Below are 22,270 nucleotides of genomic sequence, written 5' to 3'. Positions count from 1 at the left end.
CCTGTCCCAGCCTTCAGGCTTCTGCATAGCCCTGAGGAAGGGAGTAAAGAAAGATGGTGGTCAGAGGACACACCTGTGCCTGGGCAGCCCAGAGCTTTGCTCACACCATCTGCTCCGCCTTAAACAGTGTGGACAGCCACTGTGACACAGGGCCACCTGCATCTCAGCAGGAGCAGTGCCAGGTTGGCACGGCGCTGGGAGCTGCCCTGACTCAGCTGAGCTGCACGGATAGAAGAGGCCAGAGCACCAAGCCAGGTCTCAGTACAAATACAAATTTATTCTCTTTCCAGAGCAGAGATGTCGCAAAGCAGCGAGGTCAGCAGCATCACAGCACATGGTTACCAGAGCATTAGCTAGCCTGCTCCCCTCCCTGCCGCATCCCGGCTCCAAACGCAGCCCGAGCACCCAGCCTGGCTGCTGCTGGTCCCCACACCTGGCACCAAGGCTCTGCCCTCATCCTGCCTTTTCCTTTCTCCAGCTCCCCCCAGCTGGGTACTCCTGACCTCCTCCTCAGGCCAAAACCTTGCTCCTCCCCATGCTCCCACCATCCTGCCTCTGGGATAACAGGAGGGTCCAGCAGGGTCTCACCGGCTGGCGTGTTCCTTCCCCACGGTCAAACAAGCAGCCTGACACACAGCGTGTGCACAGCCAGCCCAGCACCCGTGCCACCGCTGGTGTCCCACCTCTCACCCGGCTGTGAGAGGGGACAGCAGGGACAGCAACCCCCATGGCTGCTGGTGGACACAGCAGCACAGGACCCCCAGCGCCCAGCCAGAAGGCTCCGCTGCCAAAACCCCAGTGTGGGTGCTGCTTTGCACCCCTGCCAGCACACTGAAGATGAACACACAGCCCTGTCACACACGCTGCCTTGTCCAGACCTCCCCAAACAGCTCGCCACTGCATCCCATCCCAGCCAGTGACGACAGCCCCATCCCTGTCCATGCTGCAAGCCCTGTTTTGGGCAGGATGCTTCACACTGGCGTGCAGCCCTGCCTGCACCCTGCCCTGTGGGCTCAGGCATCTCATCCCTCCACAACCTGTGGCCCCAGAGCAGCAGGGCCACCTCAGCCCCTGCTCTGGGGCACCCCACAGCACCTGACTCTGCCTTTTTCTCGACATAACACGGCATGAGACAGCCAGCCCAAGAGAGCCTTTGGGATCAGAAGCTGCTACCATGCTACCCTGCCAACTTGCAGAACAACCTCCTTCACTGCAGGCGGGACTTGCCTGCTTCCAGTGAGTGCCCCTGGCCCCTCGGCCCAGCTCAAACCAGGGGCAGAAGCAGGGCAGGTTACTCCTTGGGGGTAGCAAGGAGGTACACTGCCTGTCCTGCTGCCCTCCTGCACTCCTGCATCACAGCCCAGCAGCCTGGTGGCCCCAGGGCTGGAGAAACCTCACCTGCAGCACTATGGGGATGGGTGGCTGCAGGAGCCCAGGCTCCCCAGGGATAGAGCTGGGTCCAGGCAGGACAGGCCCTCTGTGCCACAGCGAAGGCACAGCTCCCCAGGAAACCAGGCAGGACAGAGTACCTGCTGCTGGTCCAGCCCTTTGCTGAGCTCCCCTCGCAGCAGCCCTGCTCCACAGCAGCTCCAGCAACAGGGAAGGTGCTGGTCCCTGCAGGAGTAGATGTAGGGCAGAACTGAAAGTGAAGGGCACCTGCACTTACAGTATTAGAATTTAATGGAGTGAGTCCATGAGAGTATTTAAGTACAGAATATATATATATATAATATATAGAAATATATGCAAATTAAATTATAAGGCTCTGTTATAAAGATCCTCTCAAGATAAGGCTACTAGCTGGGCTGAAGCTCTAACATGGACTCATCCCTATGCCATAAACCTCGCAGACTCTACCCACCAGACAGTATGTGCCTGGCTGGCTGCGGAGCCCTGGGTGGCAGAGAGAGTTCAATCCGTAAGGCTGGCAGCTGGATGCTGTTAGAAAGAGTTCTTTTAAAAACTGCGTGGCTCCAGGAGTGTTTTGATGCCCATAAACCCGGAGGGCGACTGGGCAAAACTGAAGAGGAGCAGGATGCTGAGTTCTGCACCCCCTGAAACCATGAGTGCCAGAGGGGACAAGCAGCTTTCAGAGCTTCATTTCTTCTGAACCTTTCCACCCAGGTTTGGACACTATGGCTGAGTGACTGAGCCAGCCTCCTGGGGAGCCCACAGTCCTGCTCCTGCATGACCTATGTTCCCCTGAGATCTTCTGGAGCTGGCAAGCATCCTGCACGATCAGCTCGCAGGGAGTCTGTGTGAGGTCTGCTGCAGCACGGGGAGCAGGGCAGGGAGAGGAGAGGGAGGAAAGCAGCCAGGTAGCTGGTTAGGAAAAGCCTCTTGCTCACAGGAGATGTTAGATAAGGGAAGTCATACCTGAAAGAGAAATGGAGAGGTCAGGAAAACAGGACCTGGAGCCACCTGGTTAGAACGGGGCTGCTGCAGAGCCAGGAGAATCCTGCTCAGGGATGGTAGAAAGTGGGCAGGAATCTGCATGGGCAGACAGGGGAGCTCTGCCCCACTTTGTGTTAGTGCTGGCACCAAGCAACGTCTCTCCCCGGCATGTGTGTGGGCAGCCTGGGCGAGGGACCGAGTGCTACTCCTGGGCTGGAGCACAGAGGGGCAGCAGAAAGACCAACACCAAAACCCACTGGGCAAGTGAAGCACCATCCACACAGGCATCCCCCAGTCCCCATCCCCACTGGGAAGAGCTGTCCATGAGCATATAGGGGAGGATGCACCATCGCTTCCATTTCACCAGGTAACTGGGGCCTTGATCTCTCCTGGAGAGGGGTCTGGACAGGGATGAAGTGAGGAGGTGGATCAAGATGATCATTGCAAACTCGATGCTGGCAGGTCTGTCCATCTTCTCAGGGGGGAGTCCTGTGGAGTGCAGCCTTGCAGCTCCTCTGGGGGGATCCAGTTGGTCCGTACTCTTGGCAGCTCTGATCAACTCTCCTTACAGTTATGAAACCTCCTCCTCAGCCTCTCTGCACCCAGGACACACACCAGTCCCAGCAGTACGGTGGCAGCAGAGCCCTTGGCTGCAGGTGCCGCGGAGGATCAGCCGTGGCAGGGAAGCTGGGCTGGGGCAGGGCTCCATGGGGAAAAGCTCATCTGAGGGAGCAGTACGAGGCCAGAGAGGGAGATTTCACTCGAGTACCTCGAGAGTTGGGGAAGGCGCTCCGCAGCTTCTCCATGATGTCTTCCAGGCACATGCTGACTTCCTGGCTTTTGGCTTCCACCTCATCTGCAGCAGGAAAGAGGACACGGGGTGAGCAGGCTCTCTGGGCATCCCCCTCACCAGCCAGCATTTCTGCAGGATCACAGGGTGCGGATAGCTTTCCACAGCATCGGACCGGGAATGGAGCCAAGAGCTCCACCCAACTCCAATCCCCACCTGCAGCTTCGGTGTCAGGGGTGTTGTGCTCTTTTTCCTTTGCCTGGCTGCTTTCAGACTGATGAGGGGATGAAGCCAAGGAAGAGGCTGCTGAACCATTGCCATCTGACTCTGCTGGAGGCTGAAGAGAGAAAAAGGGGATTGTCACAATCCTCTGTCCTTGTCCACCCCTGCTTCTGACTATCCCTTTGTGCCACTGCCCCAGCTCTATTATTGCAAAGTCCACCCCAAGGATGGGCTTTCCCCAGATCCTTGCTCTGAGAGTACCTGCAGCAGCAGCTCCCTCAGTCGGTGCAGCTGGGACTCCAGCTGCTTGTTGTGGTCCTCCAGGATCTGCATGCGGGTCTCCAGGCGGCTCTTGTGCTGCCGGAGGATTCGTGCTTCTGCCAGGAGTTCATCATTTCGTGGGTCTTGCACTGATTTGGGGGAGCCTGTAGCCAAGGTTGGAGACTCCACTGCTTCATCATGCTGCCATTTCAAGCGTCTCAGCTCTCCCTGAAGGATCCTGCAAGATATCCTAGGTCAGCATCACCATCCTCCTTTCTAGGGACTGCTTGAACACCCAGCAGCTGCACACTGGGAATGGCCCAGGACTCAGAAACAAAACACCACTGGACGAGGTGCTCCCATGAAAGCTTTAAGGCTCAGCCTAGACACCCTCCAAAACAGCCCATTCAGCTCCTCTGATCCCCATCTTCAGCCCCAGCAGCCATCCCCTGGCTCCACTCTGAGCTCTGCCAGGCTTTTCCCTTTCTCCTTCGCCTATAGGCCCCACTTTCAGAGTTGTCCATGCCTCTACCTGTTTTCATCTTCTAAGTGCGCCAGGATTCTCTCCAGCTCTCCCTTGTCATCCATGTTGAGGCTTCCTGGAACCTGCTGGCTGCCCCCAGGCTCTCTGTCGGTGATGGGGCTGGAATGGCGCAGCAGGTACTGGTCCTCATCCCTGTTGCAGCAGGTAGAGAAGCACCTTAATGAGGAACATCAGTCTCAGGGGACTCACATGCCCTTGGGGAAGGACAGCCTGGAGGGAGGTGTTTTTGCATGGGAGCTCGTTCTGGCTGCTCCAGGTCTAAAGCTCAGAAGCAGCTCAGCACGCCTGGGTAGCTGGAGGCTGCCAAGAGCCTCAGACTCAAAGCAGTGGGGAAGGAAAACATTTCTGTGCCCTGGCTGGGCAGGGACAGAGTCACAGGATCCCTGACTAAGTGGGAGGTGAGGGGGAGCGAAAGGGGGCAGAACTCACAGACTATCATCAGGGGACAGGCTGTCACTGAAGAAGGAACAGTTCTGGCTTTCCATCTCTGCAAGCCTGGAGGAAAAAGAAACAGGTTGAGAAACGGTCAGAGACACCATGAATGTCTGCTCAATGCACCCTGTTTACAGCAGCCCTTGCAGGAACCCTCTCTGGCGGGTCTCCCAGCTGGCCTGTACCAGTCTGCCCCTCTTCACAGGCTCTAGAGAGTTTTGTCTTTTTTGAAAACAAGAAACTGCCGCTCTGGGGTGACAGTCTCTGGAATAAAGGGCTGCTGCCACGCATCTGCTCAGTTTCCTCTTGCCTAAGTGAAGTTATGGGGTGAAAGCTCCAGCCTAGGGCCTGAGCTACAGGCTCCCTGTGCTCCTCAGGTCCCTGCTCTGACTGGACCCGTGATGAGGGCAGAACCATCACAAAGCATGAGGCAGCAGCAATGGGAAGCGAGCAAGCAGCACTGGTGAGTGCACAGGCAGAGCACTGAGGGATCTGTCTGGTGAGAATCCAACCAGCAGCTCATACTGGGAAGAGCAGGAAGGTACACGGAGGCTGCACTTCATCACTCAGACATCTGCTGTCAGATGCATGGTGCTTGCTGCCAATTTGTGTGACATCAGCTGTGTCCCAGGCAGGAGCAAGGTGGTGCAGGCAGGTCTGACTGGCCCTACAGCTGCGTCTTCCCCAGGGCATGGCAGCCTGAGCCATCGCAGCCAGCCCCTGCCTGCCAGGCAGCACGCTGGGAAGCATGGATGGGGCTGTGGGCACACCACGCGTCTGCCCTCAACCTCCCCACACCCATGGGGGTCACACTCCATGCCCTGGCTTGACAGCAGTGCCCGGTGGTGGTACCTGCTGGCAAAGTGCTCGATCCTGGAGTGTGTGTCGGCATGTGGTAACATCGGGGAGGAGGCTGGTCTGAAAGAGACACACACTGGTCAACAAGGCTTGGCAGTCCTTGCTCAAAGCTAGGGCTTGAATAGGCTGCCCTGGTCTCACCTGGGCTGAGAAGAGCCAGTCGGCTGGAGAGAGAGACTGAAATCTCTGCTCCTCCAAAAATTAGGTGCTGTATCACCACCAGAGCAAGTGCCCCCTCTAGCCCTCCCACAGGAGCCCTGTCTCACAGTTGAGATGCTGCTTCCATTCGCGGAGCTCACATATCAGGCAGGGTTGAAAGGCACAGTGTGGGGCCCAGCCAACTCACGTCTCAGAGAAGTCAGCCTCGAGTACGGACTGGACCGGCAGGTAACCTCTCTGTGGATGCTTGCTGAAGTACTGCTTGGACCGGAACTTGTTCTTCAGCGTTGTGGCAAAGTCTCTCATGTTCTCACTGGATGTGGTCTGCAGAGACACAAACAGTTACAAAGGTGCTGCTTAATGAAAAGCAGAGTGCTACAGGTCAGCATCCTCAGGAAAGAAATCCCTTCAGGCTGGGCACAAGTTACGTGGTGGAAGGGGCAGACACAGCTCAGGAAGCCAGGAGGGTACATGGCAGCCCTGCCAGCCTGTCATGGGGCTTGGCACAAGCCAAGCTGGGAATCGGTGGATGCTATACATCCTGCTCACCATGAGCCCCAGAATAGCAGGGACACAGACAGCAGAGGGCATGCAGAGGGGATCAAAAGCATATAAGGGATCCACTTTTCGGGCTGCACCAGCATAAACGTCACATGGCTGATGCCGTCGATGGGGACGTGCTCTGAGCTAAGACCCTCCCACCAGCCCAGCTCTGTACCGGGGTGTAGTACTCCATGATGGGGTAGTGCAGCTTGTTGCCCTTGCTGGCTCGTCCAGTGAGGAAGCAAGTCTGGCAGATGTCCACATTGAACTGCTTCAGGCTCCGGTACCTGGAGAGATCAAGAAGCCATAGGGAGGCAGTGAGAGTCAGCAAAAACACATCATTTTGGAGCCAAAGGAGAGCCCAGCAGGGAACAGAGGTTGTCTGGTATGTGTCACTCTCACACCCCGCTGAACCCACAGTGCTGATGGCTGAAGTCCCCAGAAAAGCATCCTGCTCCTTCCCCAGTGCTGGCACCTGGTCTAACCTGCCTGAAACACCACTGCAGACCTGAAACATCGCTGCAGAGCTCTAGCTTCCCTCAACAGCACAGAGCAAATTCAGCTCCCTCCTGCAGGACACTGTGCACTTCCCTTGGGGACCAAGGTCCCATATCACAACCCCTACCTGAAGCCTTTGATGGGGCACTGCCGGCAGACAGAGCACTTGGTCTGGTGCTTCACCTGCTCTGCCATGGTGACCCGGTGCAGCACGGCCAGCCACACCATGGACTGCGGCTCCAGGTTGGCCCACTCCAGGAACTGGGACACCTCGATGGCGGGCTTCCCATTGCTCTGGGGAGCGGAGAGAGAAAGAGGTTGTTCAAAGCTGGGACACAGCTGTGATGGGGTGCAAGCCCCTCGTCACCTGCGGGAGCCTCTCCGTGGTGTGGCTGCTGCAGAGGGGACAGCACAGGCCATGGCATCCTACTCACAAAACGGAAGCAGCTGCGGATGCTGGGCTCCACGTTGCTGCCCCCGAACGCCGCCACCTCTCCCAGCTGGCGTGGGACCTGGATGGCCTCGTGGAGCAGGACGCCAAGGTGCCGCTGGTCACACAGTCCCCCGGCATTCGCCACTTGGCTGAAAAGATCTGCCGGCAGGACAGACACACAGCCCTGTTAGAGACATGGCTGATGCCCCGGTACACTGGGCGGGATGCAGGAATTGGGGAGTAGTGTGTGGATCACACCAGGGGTCCCCCTGCCTGTCTCTGGCAGGGAGCTCAAATAAGCGGGAAAAACTGAGCTATGGTTAAATAACCTTTACTGGTATCCTTCCAGCTCCCAATAACCAGGAATTTTGAGTCTTCTTGAGACAGAGGTTACTTGCATCACTTCTTTAACAGCCACAGCTGGCTTGTCCTCTATGAATCTGTCCAGTCCCTTTATTTAACCCCTTGGTGCCTCCTATGTTAACTTCTCTGCAGTATCCCATGGCAGAGAGTACCATGGTTAAAACATAGTGAGGGAAGTGACTTCCTTTAATCTGCCTGGAAACTATTTCCCAGCCATGCACCTCCAGGGTTCTTCCTTCTGGGAAGCACTGGACAAGTTGCCCGTTTGCCTTTGCTGCACTGTTCCTTACAGTGCCATGCAAGAAAGATCACTGCAGCACCAGTCAGTCTGCAAAAATGCATCCTAATTTAGGCAGCGTAGGCTTGGGGAGGGAAGGAGAGGTGGCAATGCAAGCAAATTAGTCACTGTAGAAAAGCTGTTTCTTTGCTCTTTCTGGGCAAAGAAGGGCTACGCCAGGAAACAAAAGCACTCCTGCTTTCCCTAGGTTACTCCACACCAGGCCCTGGGGGAGGGAGACAGGGGGACTCACACTGAAACTTCTCCTTGACCTCTGTCCCGCACAGACATGCAATGCCCGTCTTGAAGGAGAGAGCCCTCATCTTCCCACTGCGACCACTGCAAGGTGAGATATTGCACAGGTTTGCAAATGTTTTGGAGTTTTTTTTAATGCAGGGGGGTCAGCACGGCAAACCTGTGCCAGGCAGCCCCCTCACTCATAGCCAGGGCCTTCTTGCAGCACTGCCAGCTGGAAAAGCAGCGCGGAAGTTTCCTTCCAAGCATGGCAGCCCCACAGCTCAGGGAGACACCGGGGGACTGGTACCTGTCAAAGACATTCAGCAGCCAGTTGAGGCTCATGTCCACGCAGAGCGGCACGTTCACCAGGATGCCTCGCTCCTCCTCCAGCCTCTCGTAGAGGGCAGTCAGGCAGTGGATGACCTCCACCACGTCCATCGCCCGGTCGCTGGGCTGCAGGTCATGCTCATTGAAGATTTCCAAGGCTGTGGCGAGGGTGACCATGTCCACTGCACAGAAAGCACAGGCAGAGGGATCAGAGGCAGAGAGGGAAACAGGAGAAGTAAGAACCAAGAGCAGGGAAGACACAGCCCTGACCTGAAGCACACATCATGTTGAACTCCTGTCGCATCATATTCACCTGGCTACTAATCCCTGTTCTAACTGGAGTTTTACTAAGAGTGCAGAAATCAGGTTTATTGGCTCCCTTCCTCCTCTTTAAAGCAGTGGAGCCCTCTGTGCCCCCACCAGTGAGGCTGGTTTCTGCTCCATGTCACATCCATGGCTTCTCTAGGCTCCCTTGGAGCTGCTGGGTGAGCTTTGTAACTCTGAGCTGGACCATGTTGTTCTCAAATCCCTTTGACTAACCCCTGCCCTTGAGGCATTTCCACCCTAAGCCTGCAAAGAAAGGCGCTGACGCAGAGACCTCGCAAATGGATTTGCTCAGCTTTCCAGCCACAGGCTCATCTTCCTAGCGTCTCTCTCCTCAGCTACCTGTCCCCTGGTGGGGTCCTGCCTTTGATGTGCTGATAACAGCTTGTATTAGTTTAATGCCTTTATCGAGGGAGACACAGCAGGAGGGAAATACTTTTCGCACTCACATCTCAGGGCTTTTTGCACCCGTCGCAGCTTCATAGCTGTCCGATACGCTGAGAATTTGATGTTGTTCAAATCCGCTGCAAGAACATAGGAAAAGAATAATAAAACCACAGCTCGACATCCTTATCTCCAGGGCAGGAAGCAGCAGTTGCAGCTCCCAGATATCTGCCTCGCCAGCAGAAGTGGAGTACATGTGGAAGGAGGAGGGGCAGAGCCCTGCGGGCAGCTGCACCCCATTGCTTTGGGGGGACCCTGTGCCATGGGGTGGAGTGGGTGGGCTGAGGGGATCTCACACTGGATCCCATGCTGCAAAAAGGGGAATGCAACTCAAATGGTTTTGTGGCAGTCTCCTTACCCAGTGTCTGGTACAACTCCGTCATCTTCGGGTGGTCCCAGCACGTTGTCTGGGCCTGGTGGCTGGAAGGAAAAGAGAAGTAAAATGAGAGTCAAGTTGGGATTGAAGCAGCTGTCATGAGAGATTAAAAAAAGGACCTTGCCAGCCTTGGGATTGAGCCCTCCAGTGCCTGCAGACACTGGGGCTGCTGCATTCCAGTAAGCACATTCCCCAGCCACAGCAGCATGGTAGAAGATGCTGCCGGCCGCCTCTCCTTCCAGCCAGTGTCCCCACTCATCAGTGGACAGGGAAAGCCTGGCTCTGCCAGGCTGGGGGTGCCATGCTTTGCTGGAGGTCAGTGCTCAGACCAGTCCACTCACTGCTCCCCACTCCTAATTGGTCCCCAGCTCCTGTTCCCACTGCGGTAGAGAAGCCGGTGGGCTATGGCGGGGAGCACACTCACTTGATGTAGTATGGCACTTTGTTGGGGGAAATGGCTCGCTCCCAGGGGACCTGGACAGAGGCTGCAAAGAGAGACAGACAGATGTCAGATCAATGCCAAATGCTCCTTTAGGTTGATGCTCTCCCTGGTGAAAGCCCAGTGGGACTGTGCCAGCAGGTGGGTGCCCCTGAGGAGGCTATGCCTTCCCGGATCACCAGCTGGGGGTGCTGGACCAGGCAAATGGATGCTGCCTATAAGAGAGGCACAAGACTGGGGTTCTTGTCAGAGGGGTCTTGCCCCTCTTGAGACAGAGTCTCTGAATCTGGCTGAGCTCACAACTCAGGAAGAGACAACTCCTGATGTTTTTGGTGATGCCCAAGACAACACTGTGGTCACCAGTGGGCAGGGTTCACAGCAGCTGGGATTCGGGCACACACACAGCACTGCCTGTTATGTCCAGGTTTGGCAGCCACAGCAGCTGCTGTTCCCATTACTCATGCTCTGTGTGTCAGCTGCAGTATCTTGGGAAGATGAGGATGCATCCCATACCAGTTGCCTGCCACCTTGTGTTTATTTTCTAGAGGAGGAAAGTCTTTTTATGACCCTCAGTTATATTCCCTTATCAATTCCAGCAACTGGAGAAGTTGCTCTTCCTTTCAAATGGGAGGATATGGTCTGGAGAGAAACAGCCCAACAAACCCCACTGACATCAGGAGACCCTGCAGGGCTCAGCACTTCAAAGGACAGACCCCAGACTTTGGAGCACAACCTGCTGCCTATTCTCTGCAGGTCTGAGAGTCAGCAGCAGCTCAGCTAGGTAGGAACAGCATCCCTCTGCCTTGCCTAGTAAATGAAAATCCTCTTAATATGCACGCTTTTGGCCTCCAAATGACTAACACAGGATATGGGGGACTGTGTTTTTCTGCCATCTGCTGTCTTGCCCACCCAGTCTCTGAGGCTGGCACAGTCCCAGTATCACCTGGGAGCTGCTGCTGCAAGTGTCACAGCTCTGTGCTCTGAACGGGAACCGCACTCCATGTCCCACCCTTGGTCCCACAAGGTGAGGTAGCACAACCCTAACTTTGGGACATGCCTCCTGCTCTGGTTCCTGTGCCCCAGACACTGGCCTGGACCCTTTTTTAGCTGTGTGCGTGGCTCTGGGCACTCTGTGTTCAGCCATGGGACTCTGCACCCCATTCTCTGGTGCCACAGCCCGTGCTAAGCCACCCTGCAGCGGCAGCCCCACGGCAGGAGGCCAGGAGGACCCACTCACGTACAGGAGAGGAAGTGCTGGGAGCCTGGTCCGAAGTCCCGGTGGGCGTCTTGGAGCTGCTTCAGGCGTTCGTTTATGGAAGCCTGGAGAACAGGACAGGAGAATTCAGTGGCAGCCCATCAGGTATTTCAGCTTGAAGCCCCGTTCAGAAAGGCTTGTGGATGGACTCAGGCATGCCCCAGCATACAGCTCCTCTTCCTTCCTTGCCTGCCTCTGTATTTGCATTCCCCAGTCCGCTCAGCCCTCTACGACTCCTACCACAGGCTGAGGCTGCACAGGCCACAGCTCTAGATCACCTGTATCCATATTTTCACAGACATCAACAAAGCTACAGCTGGTACTGACACCCCCATCAGATCCTGATTCTCCTCAGACAGCACCCTTTGTTCCTCCCCTTGCTCAAGACCTCTACAGATTTACCAGCCACTTTCCTCACACTGAACTGATGCTCTCCTCCTCCAGGAACACCAGCTATACCATCCCTGCTATGCCAAGCGTTATTTTATCATCCCTGAAGCTCAGCAGTGACAGCCCTTTCCCGGGGTCCTCTCATCTGCGGTTTATTTGCGGTGCTTGGTCCTGACTCCTTCCCACCTGCAGCTGCTTCCAGCGCATGTTGATCTGCTCCAGGGTACGGGAGTTCTCCATGGACAGGTGGACATCTGAGATGGCAAGCTGGTGTGCAAGATCATTGACCGCTTTCACTCCATCCTTCATGGGGGAGAGCTCCTCTTTGAACAGCTGGAATCCGGTGCCCGGGGGAACAGGCACAGGGCAGGGAAAGAAGGAAAAGAAGCAGGGGAGTGATCAGGACTTGGATCCAATTCCTTTGCTACAAGCTAGGGTGGGCTTCTGGCTGGTACGATACTGCTGACTAACCCTCCCACAGGGTACCTTAGTGGGAAAATGGAATCAAATGGAATCAAATGGAATCAATAAATAAAGAAGGAAGCAAACAAAACCACCAAAAACCCACACACAGAAAGCCAAAACAAAGCAGCCGAGCTGGAGGTTACTCAAATCTCCTGAGAAGCAGGATGTGGACAATGGCTCATCTATGCTGAGCCACTGTACCTGTGTAAGGTCTGTACTATGACAAGGTGCTCAGCACAGCTGATTGCTCAGGACGCTGTGGGCCAAATCCACCCTCACAGTGCTAGGGAGCTGTTGCAGGGAGGACCTGGCCTCTGAGACCCCAAGTGACGAGGGTGCATTGGACTGAGCAGTCAGGAGGAGCAGCACTACCCTCCTGGGAAGCAGCATCTCATCACCTCTGGGGCCAAGGCTGGTCCCTTCTCAGAGCCAGGAGTACCTTGGTCGACTGGATGTGCTCTGGCAAGGAGTCAATGAAGAGGTCCCCAATGGGTTCCCAGGTTTCATGCACACTTTCAGCCTGGTCCAGTGTGGTGCTGAGCTCCTCCATGGCCCCTTTAATCTCTATCAGCTGTTCCAGTGTCCGCTCGATGTGACGGTGCTGGTCCACACACCGGGCTGTGAGCTTCTCCCACAGCTCACTGGCCACGTTTGCCTGCTTCCAGACAAAGCGGCTGACGTTTTGGATGCGGTGCCGAGGAGAGACATCTGTGAAGGCAAAGCAGAAGGGGAACAGACAGCAAAAATGAGACCCCAGCCCACAAGAGAGTGGGCAACAGCTGGAGGAAAGACAGGGGAAAGAGAGATTTAAAAATCCAGGGAAAACTGGAAAAAGGGAGGGAAACCAAGTGATAACAGTGTGGATCTCTGCACCAGCTCCTCTAGGTATCCAGCCTGCTCTGCACCAGTCTGAGCTTCGGCCAAAGGACTGGAAACAGCCTGGTGCATGATGGCACTAGGCAGAGTGCTGAGGTGCTGCTTTGTGCCACACCAACCACCTCCAACTCCACCCGCTCCAGCCCAGACCAGGAGGAACTGTGCTACGGGAGAACAGGGAAGGGGAAGCTCCACAGACCTTTGCTTTCTGAAGCTGGTTCTTCTAATTCCTCAAACGGATGCTGGGAAAGGAAAGCCTGTGCTGACTCCAGGACAGAGTAAATGTATGGTCCCCGAGACTTCACTTCTTCCATGAAAGCCTGGAGAGCAGAGCACAGAGATCAGACAGCATGCTGCGCTGCAGAATCATGCCCCTGCTGCCCCCTCGCCAAGCGCTGCGGTGATTTATTCACTCCAGGGCCCAGACCTCACTGAAGACACAGAGGGAAGTTAACAGAGTAATCTGTTTGCAGTTTGGGAAAGGAATGACCACCTGCAAGAAGGTGGCTCCTGCAGAGGTCTGGACTGCAGCTTTGCAGGGTGTGTTAAGCCAGGGCTGTGCAAGAAGAATTGCTTTATTGATGATGATTTCAGAGGCATTGCTTAGACGCTCCTCACTCCTGCAGCAGGAGCATGGGCATGCAAACAGTCCTTCCAGCAGCTGTTCAGCAACAGGTCCAGCTGCTGGGGGAGCAAGGAGCGGGGCAGCAGGATGCCTCAGAGCAGCACATGTGCCAAGGCAGGCTTCAGAGGCAGGCTGGTTTAGGATGTCCTCTCCTCCAAATGCAGCAGCCCACTGGTGCTGTCTGCTGGATTGGCTGTGTGCATGTGGGGAAGTGAACAGCTCTAGTGAGGATGAGGGACAGCAACAGTAAGGAATGGTTTAATTTTGTTTTCAAGGTAAAAACAGATGAAGCCCCACAGCCACTGGCAGTGAGAAGGAAATGCTCTGATCAGGGAAGCAGCAACACTGATCTGTCTGGGTTTACCCCAGTTTCGGGTATGTGTTGCTGCAGGAATCGCTCGTGTCCCAACCACTAGGCCACCTTTAGACCAACCAACCTCCTCAGGCCCCAGAATCCCAAAAGCAGAGGTCAGTGAGAGGCAATTCCCTTTGTGGCAGAGGTAGGACACAAGGAAGAAACTAGAAGTGACAGGGTGCCATCACCAGCTAAGACACCTGCAGATGACTTGAGGCTGTAATACAGAGGTATTGCCTAAAACCAGATGAGTTCTCCCTGTCACATACCTTGGGTATTTGCTATGGGACTGGTGCTGTGCCTGTCCATGGGAAGCAGAGATGGAGATGGGCAAGGGCTGGTGCACTCACAGGCTGGGGACATGCGCAGTGACACAAGGTGGGGGTCCCAGGCAGGGCTGTCCACCTGCAGCTCATCTGAGCAGCGACCAGTGGCAGGGGAGGCACAAGAGAACGTACCGCATGCGTCTCCTTTTCCTGCTGCACCAGGAGGACATCGCCCCGCAGGGGCAGCTGTGCCGACAGCTCCTCATCCTTCTGCCCAAGCCAGTCTATGATCTCTTGGAGGGGCACCTGCAGCTTCCCACTGTGATCAGAAAAGGCCTCCAGCCGAGCCCTGGCAGGAGAGTGAGGACAGCAGGACAGTGGTCAGATGGACGGGAGAAAAGCAGGTTACCTGGGGAGGCACAGCACCACAGCTGGGGTGGTGACCCCGCCACCCCCAGAAGCCCCCAATGACCGGCAGCATGTCTCAGCATGGGCTCTGTGTGACCCTCGGCCAGCACAGCACAGCGCATCACAGGTAGGGTGAAGCACAGAGGTGTCAGGAAGAGGAAACTCAGAGGCCCTTCATCACCCTGGAGCCCGGAGCCGAGGACAGTCGCTCTGCATTTGCCTGCGGGTCAGGGCTGTACTCTGGCTGGCACAGGGGGCTCGGCTCAGCGTTTACATGACTGGGCAGCTTCCAGGAGCCTTGCATTGGGGCAGCAGACAATTAACACGCCCCAGTTAAGCTCTCTGTCTTGCTGGCGGTGGAGCTGCAGCCTCTGACAGTCTAGCAGGCATGTTCCCCCTGCACGGTGGAGAGAGCTCCCAGCAATGGGACAAGCACAGAAGAGGTGGTGGCAAGGCCATGGGGCAGAAAGGGACAATCTGCAGAGACAGCAGTGGTGGAGGATGGAGACAGGTGTATATTCAAGCAGGAGGGAAGGAGGGGAGGGAGAGGAGGATGGGATGGGTAGAAACGGAGGGGATTCTTTTCATCAGAGAAAGACTCTGAGGTCTGTGGACAAGATGGGAAACCGAGCCAAGGTCAAAGTGAATTAACGTGGCTCATTAAACAAATACGTTCAAAACCTCCTGACAAGCACAGGCAAGGCTAGAAGGCCAGGCCAGCCCCGGGGCTTGCTCCAGGCAGGGACTCTTACCGAAGGCTGTGAGATTTCTTTTTGATCTCGTTCCAGCAAAGATTCATCTCCAGGGGGGCCTGGGGCCCGGTGGCACCACTCGGGGCCCGGAGTGTCACACACGAAGGTCCTGCACCATCCTGTGAGGCTTCAACCTGAGCAGAAACAGAACCATGCTGCATGCAGAGATCAATGCCCAGTGGACATTTGCTGGGGACACTTGCCTGAGGACACCTACCCTGCTCTGTCCTGACCCTGCCTGGCTTTTCAGCCCCCAAGGAGGCTTTCCAGAGCAGTCTGTCAGTAGCTTCAGGGAAGCTCATAGCTGTGGAGGAAGGATGCAGTGCCAGCTCCAGCAGCACCAACAGCAAAGGTTGGAGGAAGGGCTTACTGCACATCTCCTGTTCTGCAGGACCTCTGTGCTCCTCAGTTATCCAGCAATGAACTTCTCTCACTGCTACATATTAAATCAGAGCTGGTCCTTGTGTGTCACAGTCCCTGCAGGGCTAACGGCAACTTCTTTCAACACCATACAGGATTGCTGTGCTTCAAGAAGAGACGAGCACCGTGGGTCCTGTTGCTCCTTGGGACCAAGGGGACCTGTCAGCCTCGTTTACGCCATATCCCCAGTACTGGGAGCTACCACCTGCTTCTCTACAGAAGCACAAGAACATTTATTCCCTGCCTGCACAGCAAGTCTGAGATGCTGCCTCCCCTCCACAGATGCTGCTTCTCATCTGCACCTCTCCAGAATGAGCAGTGGTGGGAAGGCTGCTCTGAGAGACCGAGGAGCAGATCACAGCAGATCCTAACCCAGCCACCTGAAGGAAGCACACTTGGTACCGTGACACTCAGCCTGGAAAACTGAGTGCTCATCCCTGGACAACAAATCCTTGGCATATGGGGGAAAGAATCCTCTCCGAAGCCTTATCACTGCATCATGTCCCTGCTCACGATGGCAGCAAAGACATCGTTGCACTCGCTGGCGAAAGCAACACACACCAGCAGGACTGGAAGCAGCTCACACAGGACGTGGTGAGTGAGAGGGGATTTCCTCTCCAAAAAACATAGTTTGTTGTGCAAAACACACAGACACATTGCATTTCCACAAGCGAGACATCGATGTACTTTGCTGGGGAAATGGCAGCATTTCAATCTAGTGCTGCTTTGATATTAGAGCTCATTTGTGATAATTATCCCCAGGTGATTAATCAACCATAATTAACTGCATTAGCACTTTCTAAACAGCACATACAACAGGCACCCCTTTGCTAGAGAAGGGCAACTGCCTCTGCAGGAAAGCAGCAGCTCTTCCAAGAGGAATGTGCAGATACTTGTTCTGTCTGAGGGTTCCTGGAGGTGTCCAGGGGACAGACCCAGGGAAGCCAAGGAGAGGAACAGGCAGGACCAAACCACCAGACAATTAATATGGCCACACAGCTAAAACAATGCCCCTTCCATGCTGGTTCTCAGAGAGAAATCAAATGATCACTGGGAAGGGTGCTAAGATTGCTTCATCTAAAAATACCTAACGCTGGTCTGTTCTCTGCCTCCCCATCCTGCCTCACCAGAAGCATCAAGAAAACACAGAAAACCATCACCCACAGAGTTCACAAGAATCTCAGGGCCATGAACATTAAACCACTCAAGCTAAAACTGCTGCTTGCATGTAGAAAAATCAATACTCTGCACGTGCACATTGTCATGAAGTGAGTTACCCCACAGTGCTGTCAGGGAACGCTCCAGCCCTCCCCTCTACCTCAGGGGATACCGAAAGAGGAGATCAGCTCTACCTGGGTGCAACTGCAGCACAGCTCAGCAGACAACACACTCCTCCCAGCTTTGGTTAAGAAGTTAAAAGCTCACCAAGCCTGCAACTCAGAGACCTTGCCCAGTAAATAAGCCAGTGCTAGTAGCCTAGCAGGGGCCAGGTGTTGAACATCTGCTCCCCTGGGACAAAACCCCTGCAAGCAAGCAGAGGGAAAGAGAAGTGCTTTCCCTCTGAGCATCCCCTTAAGCATCCCTTCCCTGGAGATGCACATTCCCCCTCCACCCTTGAACAGCTTTCTTTTCATGTGCAGAACACTCATGCAGGCTCTGGCCAGTCCACCTACCTGTGCTCAGCCACAGATCCACCGCAGGGCCGCTCAGCTTTACCGGAGGAGCGGGCATCGCCTCCCACCCCTCCGGGTGCCGCCAGGCAGCACCCGGCAGGGAAGCAGGCGAGTGCCGTGTGCTGAGCAGAGCCGGGCAGCCCTGAGAACTGACCCCCCAGGAATCTGGAGGGGGGCGGCAGTGCCTCAAAGCCAGCCTCAATCCCAGCTTTGTCCGGTGGCATTCCAGCAGCCTCCAACCTGCCGTAACCCTGGTGGTGCCGTTGAGGCTGCCCACAAAGCACGAAGTGGGCAGAGATCTGCCCGCTGCTGGGCACGGCGGCATGGGAAAGCCCCTTTGTGGGATGTTTGCCATGTGAAGAAGGATTGCTCCTGGCCCTGGGGAAGATCCATCTCTGCAAAAGGCCATGCTGGGCTGGGGTGACCAGGAGATACCTTGCCCTCAGATGTTGGAGCACGAGCAGGGCAGACAGGGTGTTTGCCAGGGAAGAAACTCACCCAGGGAATGGTCCCAGCAAGCTTTGGCTACCCGGAGGCAAACAGCCAGATCCTTGAGACCTGACCTCTAAGAAGCCAAAGATGTGCTCTTTGCTCCCCGTGTGCCTCAGCACAGATGTTCTCACCCGCCTGGACTGGTTGCAAATTGTTTTTGCCAGAAGGCTCTGGGCTGGCTCCTTCTATCCCCCACAGTCCTGTCGCCCAGCATTGTTTCCATGTTCTCCTCCACCTACAGTGAGGGAATGAAAAGCTCCCTGTATCTCTCCCTCTCTTCCCCTCCTTCCCTGCCTGCACATCTGACCACTGCTGTCTCTCCCTCTGGGGCCAGCACAACCAGCCTCCTCTCCTCACCACTTCCCAGCACCGACAGATGCAGGACCAGCTCCCAGACTGGAGGAAAGGGCTTCAGCAAGGCCAGGGCACGGCTAAGGATGGGCTGTCTGCAGGGAGCTTTCAGGACAAGCAAGGACAAGAGAGGAAGGCTCTTTCTTAGGTGGCAACACCTACACCTGTGCAAACGATGGCACAGCAGACCCCTTGGACTAGGTGGACTGTCATTAACCATAGAGCAGCTTGCAGCCAGCTGGTGCATGACACCCAACACACTGATGCCCACACAGTAGAAAGCCAGGCTTAGGCAGGGACTGGGGGAAACCTGTGGTGGATATGACCTGAGCTGAGGAGGCTTGCAACCTCCCAAGTGCCATCCTGCAGCTCAGTGGTGGTGCATCTCACAGGGCGTCCTGCCCCAGCTCCCTTTCCCTCTCCCAGCAAACCCCACAGGGCTCTGGCCCCCTCGTAGAGTGTTGGACTGCTCAGAGCATTTGCCTGCTCATCTCTTTCTCTCTCTCTCCCTCCTCGCTTCATCTGCTGGGCTGTTCATTAACCACCCATGCACAGCTCAGTAGCAGCTCCCTAACAGCCACCCCAGGGCCAACAAGCCCTGACTCAGCAGCCAAGAGCCTGTCCCAGCCACAAGCCTCACAGCCTTGCATGCTGGAGCTGCTCCAGAGACAGCTCTGCCTTCCTCCTGCAGACCGGGGCTCTCTGGGGCAGGATGGGTGCAGGCTGATGGCAAACCACAGCAGAGAGGAGCTCCCAGTTCAGACTTTGGTCTTTGTGTTTGAAGCATGATGGAAAAGGAAAAGACAGAGCCTGGGACCTCATTTACCCTGGGAACAACACTGCCAGCATCCAAGGAAAACTTTGGCACTGTCCATCAGTCTCCTGTGATGTGAGAGGTACCCTGGGACCAGCAGTTATAGGCAGCAAAGCTGAAGCCATCCTCTAGCAGAGCCGAGGCAGTGTTTCGCCAGCTTTGCTGTCCTGGGTGACGCGGGACAAGGTGCTAAACCAGCTTGTGACACCTCGGTGCACAGCACAGGCAGCTTTGCTGTCGCCTGCGCACCTTTCTGTTCTCCTCCACTCTGCCCTGCCATTTACCCAGGGATCCCAGAGACCTTCACCTCTCTGTCCAGCTTTGGTGAGCAGCCTTGCCTGCTGGTTCAGAGATATTGGGGGAAGGAGGAGGGAGACCAGCAGCATGAGAACCCACTCTCTGTTCCTCAAGATAACTAGACTAGAAAGAGATCAGGCTCCTCCTCTGCCTTACAGCATTCGCAAAGGGATTATTTCCAAGTAGCTGGAAAGGTTAAAAACCTACGTTTTCTGCAAAAGCTGTTGTTCTTCCAAGTACCCAGGAAAAAAGTAAATCAAATCAAATACACGAGTGCCGGTAACAGTGGCCTCTTCCTCTTTATTTTGAAGAAAGCCTGAACTCCAGCTCTGCAGGTTGTCTCTCTTGCTCTACTTTGGGAAACAATTTGCAGCCAAAATGCTCGAGGAGAGCTAAAGCTCTCATTAAGTGCAAGCTGATGCAGGGCTGGAGCTAACAGCTTTCCCTGCCACCAGGAACAGAAGTCCTAGGTTGCTCCACAGACATTTGCAACTGCTGCAAATGCTGCCCTGAGAAAGGCTCTCAGACACAGCTCTTACCTGAGACAGAGGGTGGGCAGTGCTCCTGTGCTGCACCTGGTCTGTGACGTGCCACTCAGGACATCGTGGGAGGACATATGGCCATTCCTGCATCACCAGAGGCTGCATCAGAACCAGTGTTCATGGGGACGGAGACAACTCTGGGCACAAGCACCTGAAAAGCAGCGCAACAGTCCCTGAGTTAGCTTGCACATCCTCATGGAGCCGAGCCCCTTCCTAGCTGCCCAGTGTGCTGCCTTCACAAAGCCTGAAGGCTAAAAGGATGCATTTTTAAAAAATATATTTGTACTATGTTGCGATCTTTCTCATCTAAACATCCAATTCTTTTTTGCATCTAGTTATACATTTTGCTGTAGTGATATACTGTGTTAATGAGTCCCAAACATCATGATGCATTTTTAAAAAGGGTTTGGTTTCTTGAACTACAGAAGGTGTCCATGGTTTAAAGGAAGCGGGGACAGAGGATCTCACTGTTATGACCACTTATGTAAAGACTTAATAGACATATCCCCATAACAGACAGTATTTTCAAACATTGTTTTTCCTTTTGTGTTCAGGAGGAAAATTGCTGGCAGAACCTCAGTTCCCCATATGTGCTTCTCACACCATCAGATACCTTTTCATGAGTTCTTACTGATTATGAGTTGTGAAATTCCCCTTTTTATTCTATTTTTAAAACTGTATGACCCATAAAGCCAGTTAACAGTGGCCACTTGTCTGTTGTACAGATCTGAAACACAACCTCTGGTCATGATGCTACTTTTTTGTTGTTTAGACTCTGAATAAGCTAAAATACTGATTTACCCCACTGCCAGCATCATCTTGGCTTTACAGAAAGCCATGAGAAAATCAAGCCCAGAGAAAATGGTGCAAGGTAATGTTCACCTGAATCTGGTAAAATTCTACAACTGAAGCACAATCTCACAACTCTACGTTTGGCCAGTGTCAGCACCATGAAAGAAGCTGAGCACCAACACTTTCCCAGCAGGATGGAAACCTAATGTACAAACCCTACACAGGGCTTTACCCAGGCCAGACTCAGCACATCTGCGGTCAGCTGAGGAAATCACGAGTGATGCTTGAATGCTGTTGGTGATGGGTCAAGGGACAGTGCTGTTTCCTCTCTAACCCACTGCCTAACATGGTGATTGCTTTCCTACTTTTAGAAGTACATCATCACCTGGGTCCAGCAGCCAGCCCTCATGCTCAAGTGGAGATGGAGCTGCTTACAGAGGGAGCGATGCTGCTGGAAGAAGGTTGTTGGCGCCTTCACAGCTTGGACCAGCTGAGAAACTGCCTGCTTGGCCCTGGCAGGGCAAGAGAAGGCAGCACGTCCTGCACAGCCAGCAGCCGCTCTGGACAGCCAGGCAAGGAGAAAGCCCCCAGGCCCTGGTATACACTGCCCATGCCTCACACTTTCACACCCCTCACTCCCCTGCCTGAGCTTTCATTGCCTCTCCCCCCTCTGTTACACACATTAAGAGAACAGCTTATCCTGTTACAATTTTTTTAATCCCTTAGCAATTTCCACAGCCATAATTCTCTCCCTCTCCAGCAGAACAGCCTGTGCTGAGCTCTCCAACACGCCGATAATCCAAGGTCTTGTCCTCTACTCCTCCTGCCCATTTGCACAAATGAGCATCGCAGACTGTGCATTGCAGCACCCTCGCCCTGCTCCTTTCCCTTGGCAGGTAGGGTTATCAGGACACATTAATAATTGTGAATTCCAGCGTCTTCAAAACCCTGCAAGCCCATGTGTGGGGAACCCAAGATAATGTGGAAATAACTGAGCTGCACGGCAGCCAGCACAAAGGAGGACATTCAGTTGGAAAGAGAGACAACCAGACAGTGAGGCACAACTGCAAGTAAACCAACAGCTACGTATGATCTCTTGCCAAATTCCCTGCTCTTACAGGAACCAGGCAAGGAGAAGTGCTCTTGATCTGCTCTGCTCCTCTGTGATGGCACACAAAATAACTCCTACTCCTGCACTTTTAGCTTACTGCTTCAGTATGGCTTTGTGTCTGATGTTTTTTCCTCTTCCCACATGAATCGTACCCGTGACGAGCTCAGCACTGGAGAGCCTGGCTCTGCGCTGCTCCGCGGGCAGCTGGAGTGGCCTTTGCTCAAGCAGTTCTGCTTCAGCTCAACCACACAACTTGCTGCTCTGCTCCGTGATCTCTGCACCCCTCCTGCTCACAGACCCGCTGCAGCAGCAGCACGGGCTGGAGAGGCAGTGCTGGGCTGCACCGGCTGTGTCCCTTCTCCTGCAGTGTCTCCTCTCCATCCCAGCCAGCAGGAAGAGGAGAGCTTGCCACCAGAGCACCTGCTGCACGCTGTATTTCTGCCATTTTGCTGCATTTGTTTAAAA

General features: G+C 54.8%; 1 protein-coding gene across 1 annotated transcript; it reads right to left on the bottom strand.

Annotated features, from left to right (window-relative positions):
* Positions 1 to 3,113: 3,113 nt before the first annotated feature.
* On the bottom strand, positions 3,114 to 20,007 carry DRP2 (dystrophin related protein 2; the record flags this gene model as incomplete). The annotated part of the gene is made up of 22 exons (XM_080352519.1): positions 3,114 to 3,250; positions 3,401 to 3,521; positions 3,668 to 3,905; positions 4,200 to 4,343; positions 4,641 to 4,706; positions 5,496 to 5,561; positions 5,848 to 5,984; positions 6,379 to 6,490; positions 6,829 to 6,995; positions 7,136 to 7,293; positions 8,028 to 8,113; positions 8,319 to 8,520; positions 9,112 to 9,186; positions 9,465 to 9,526; positions 9,907 to 9,967; positions 11,163 to 11,241; positions 11,753 to 11,899; positions 12,471 to 12,739; positions 13,107 to 13,227; positions 14,346 to 14,502; positions 15,314 to 15,447; positions 19,900 to 20,007. The coding sequence occupies 22 exons, from the start codon at positions 20,005 to 20,007 to the stop codon at positions 3,114 to 3,116; spliced, it is 2,847 nt and encodes a 948-aa protein (XP_080208645.1).
* Between the last annotated feature and the right edge of the window lie 2,263 nt (positions 20,008 to 22,270).

This window comes from Nesoenas mayeri (assembly GCF_963082525.1).
Source record: "Nesoenas mayeri genome assembly, chromosome: 13".
NCBI lineage: Eukaryota > Metazoa > Chordata > Aves > Columbiformes > Columbidae > Nesoenas > Nesoenas mayeri.
Note: the sequence above shows the minus strand (reverse complement) of the source record. Positions and strands in the feature narration are given on the sequence as shown.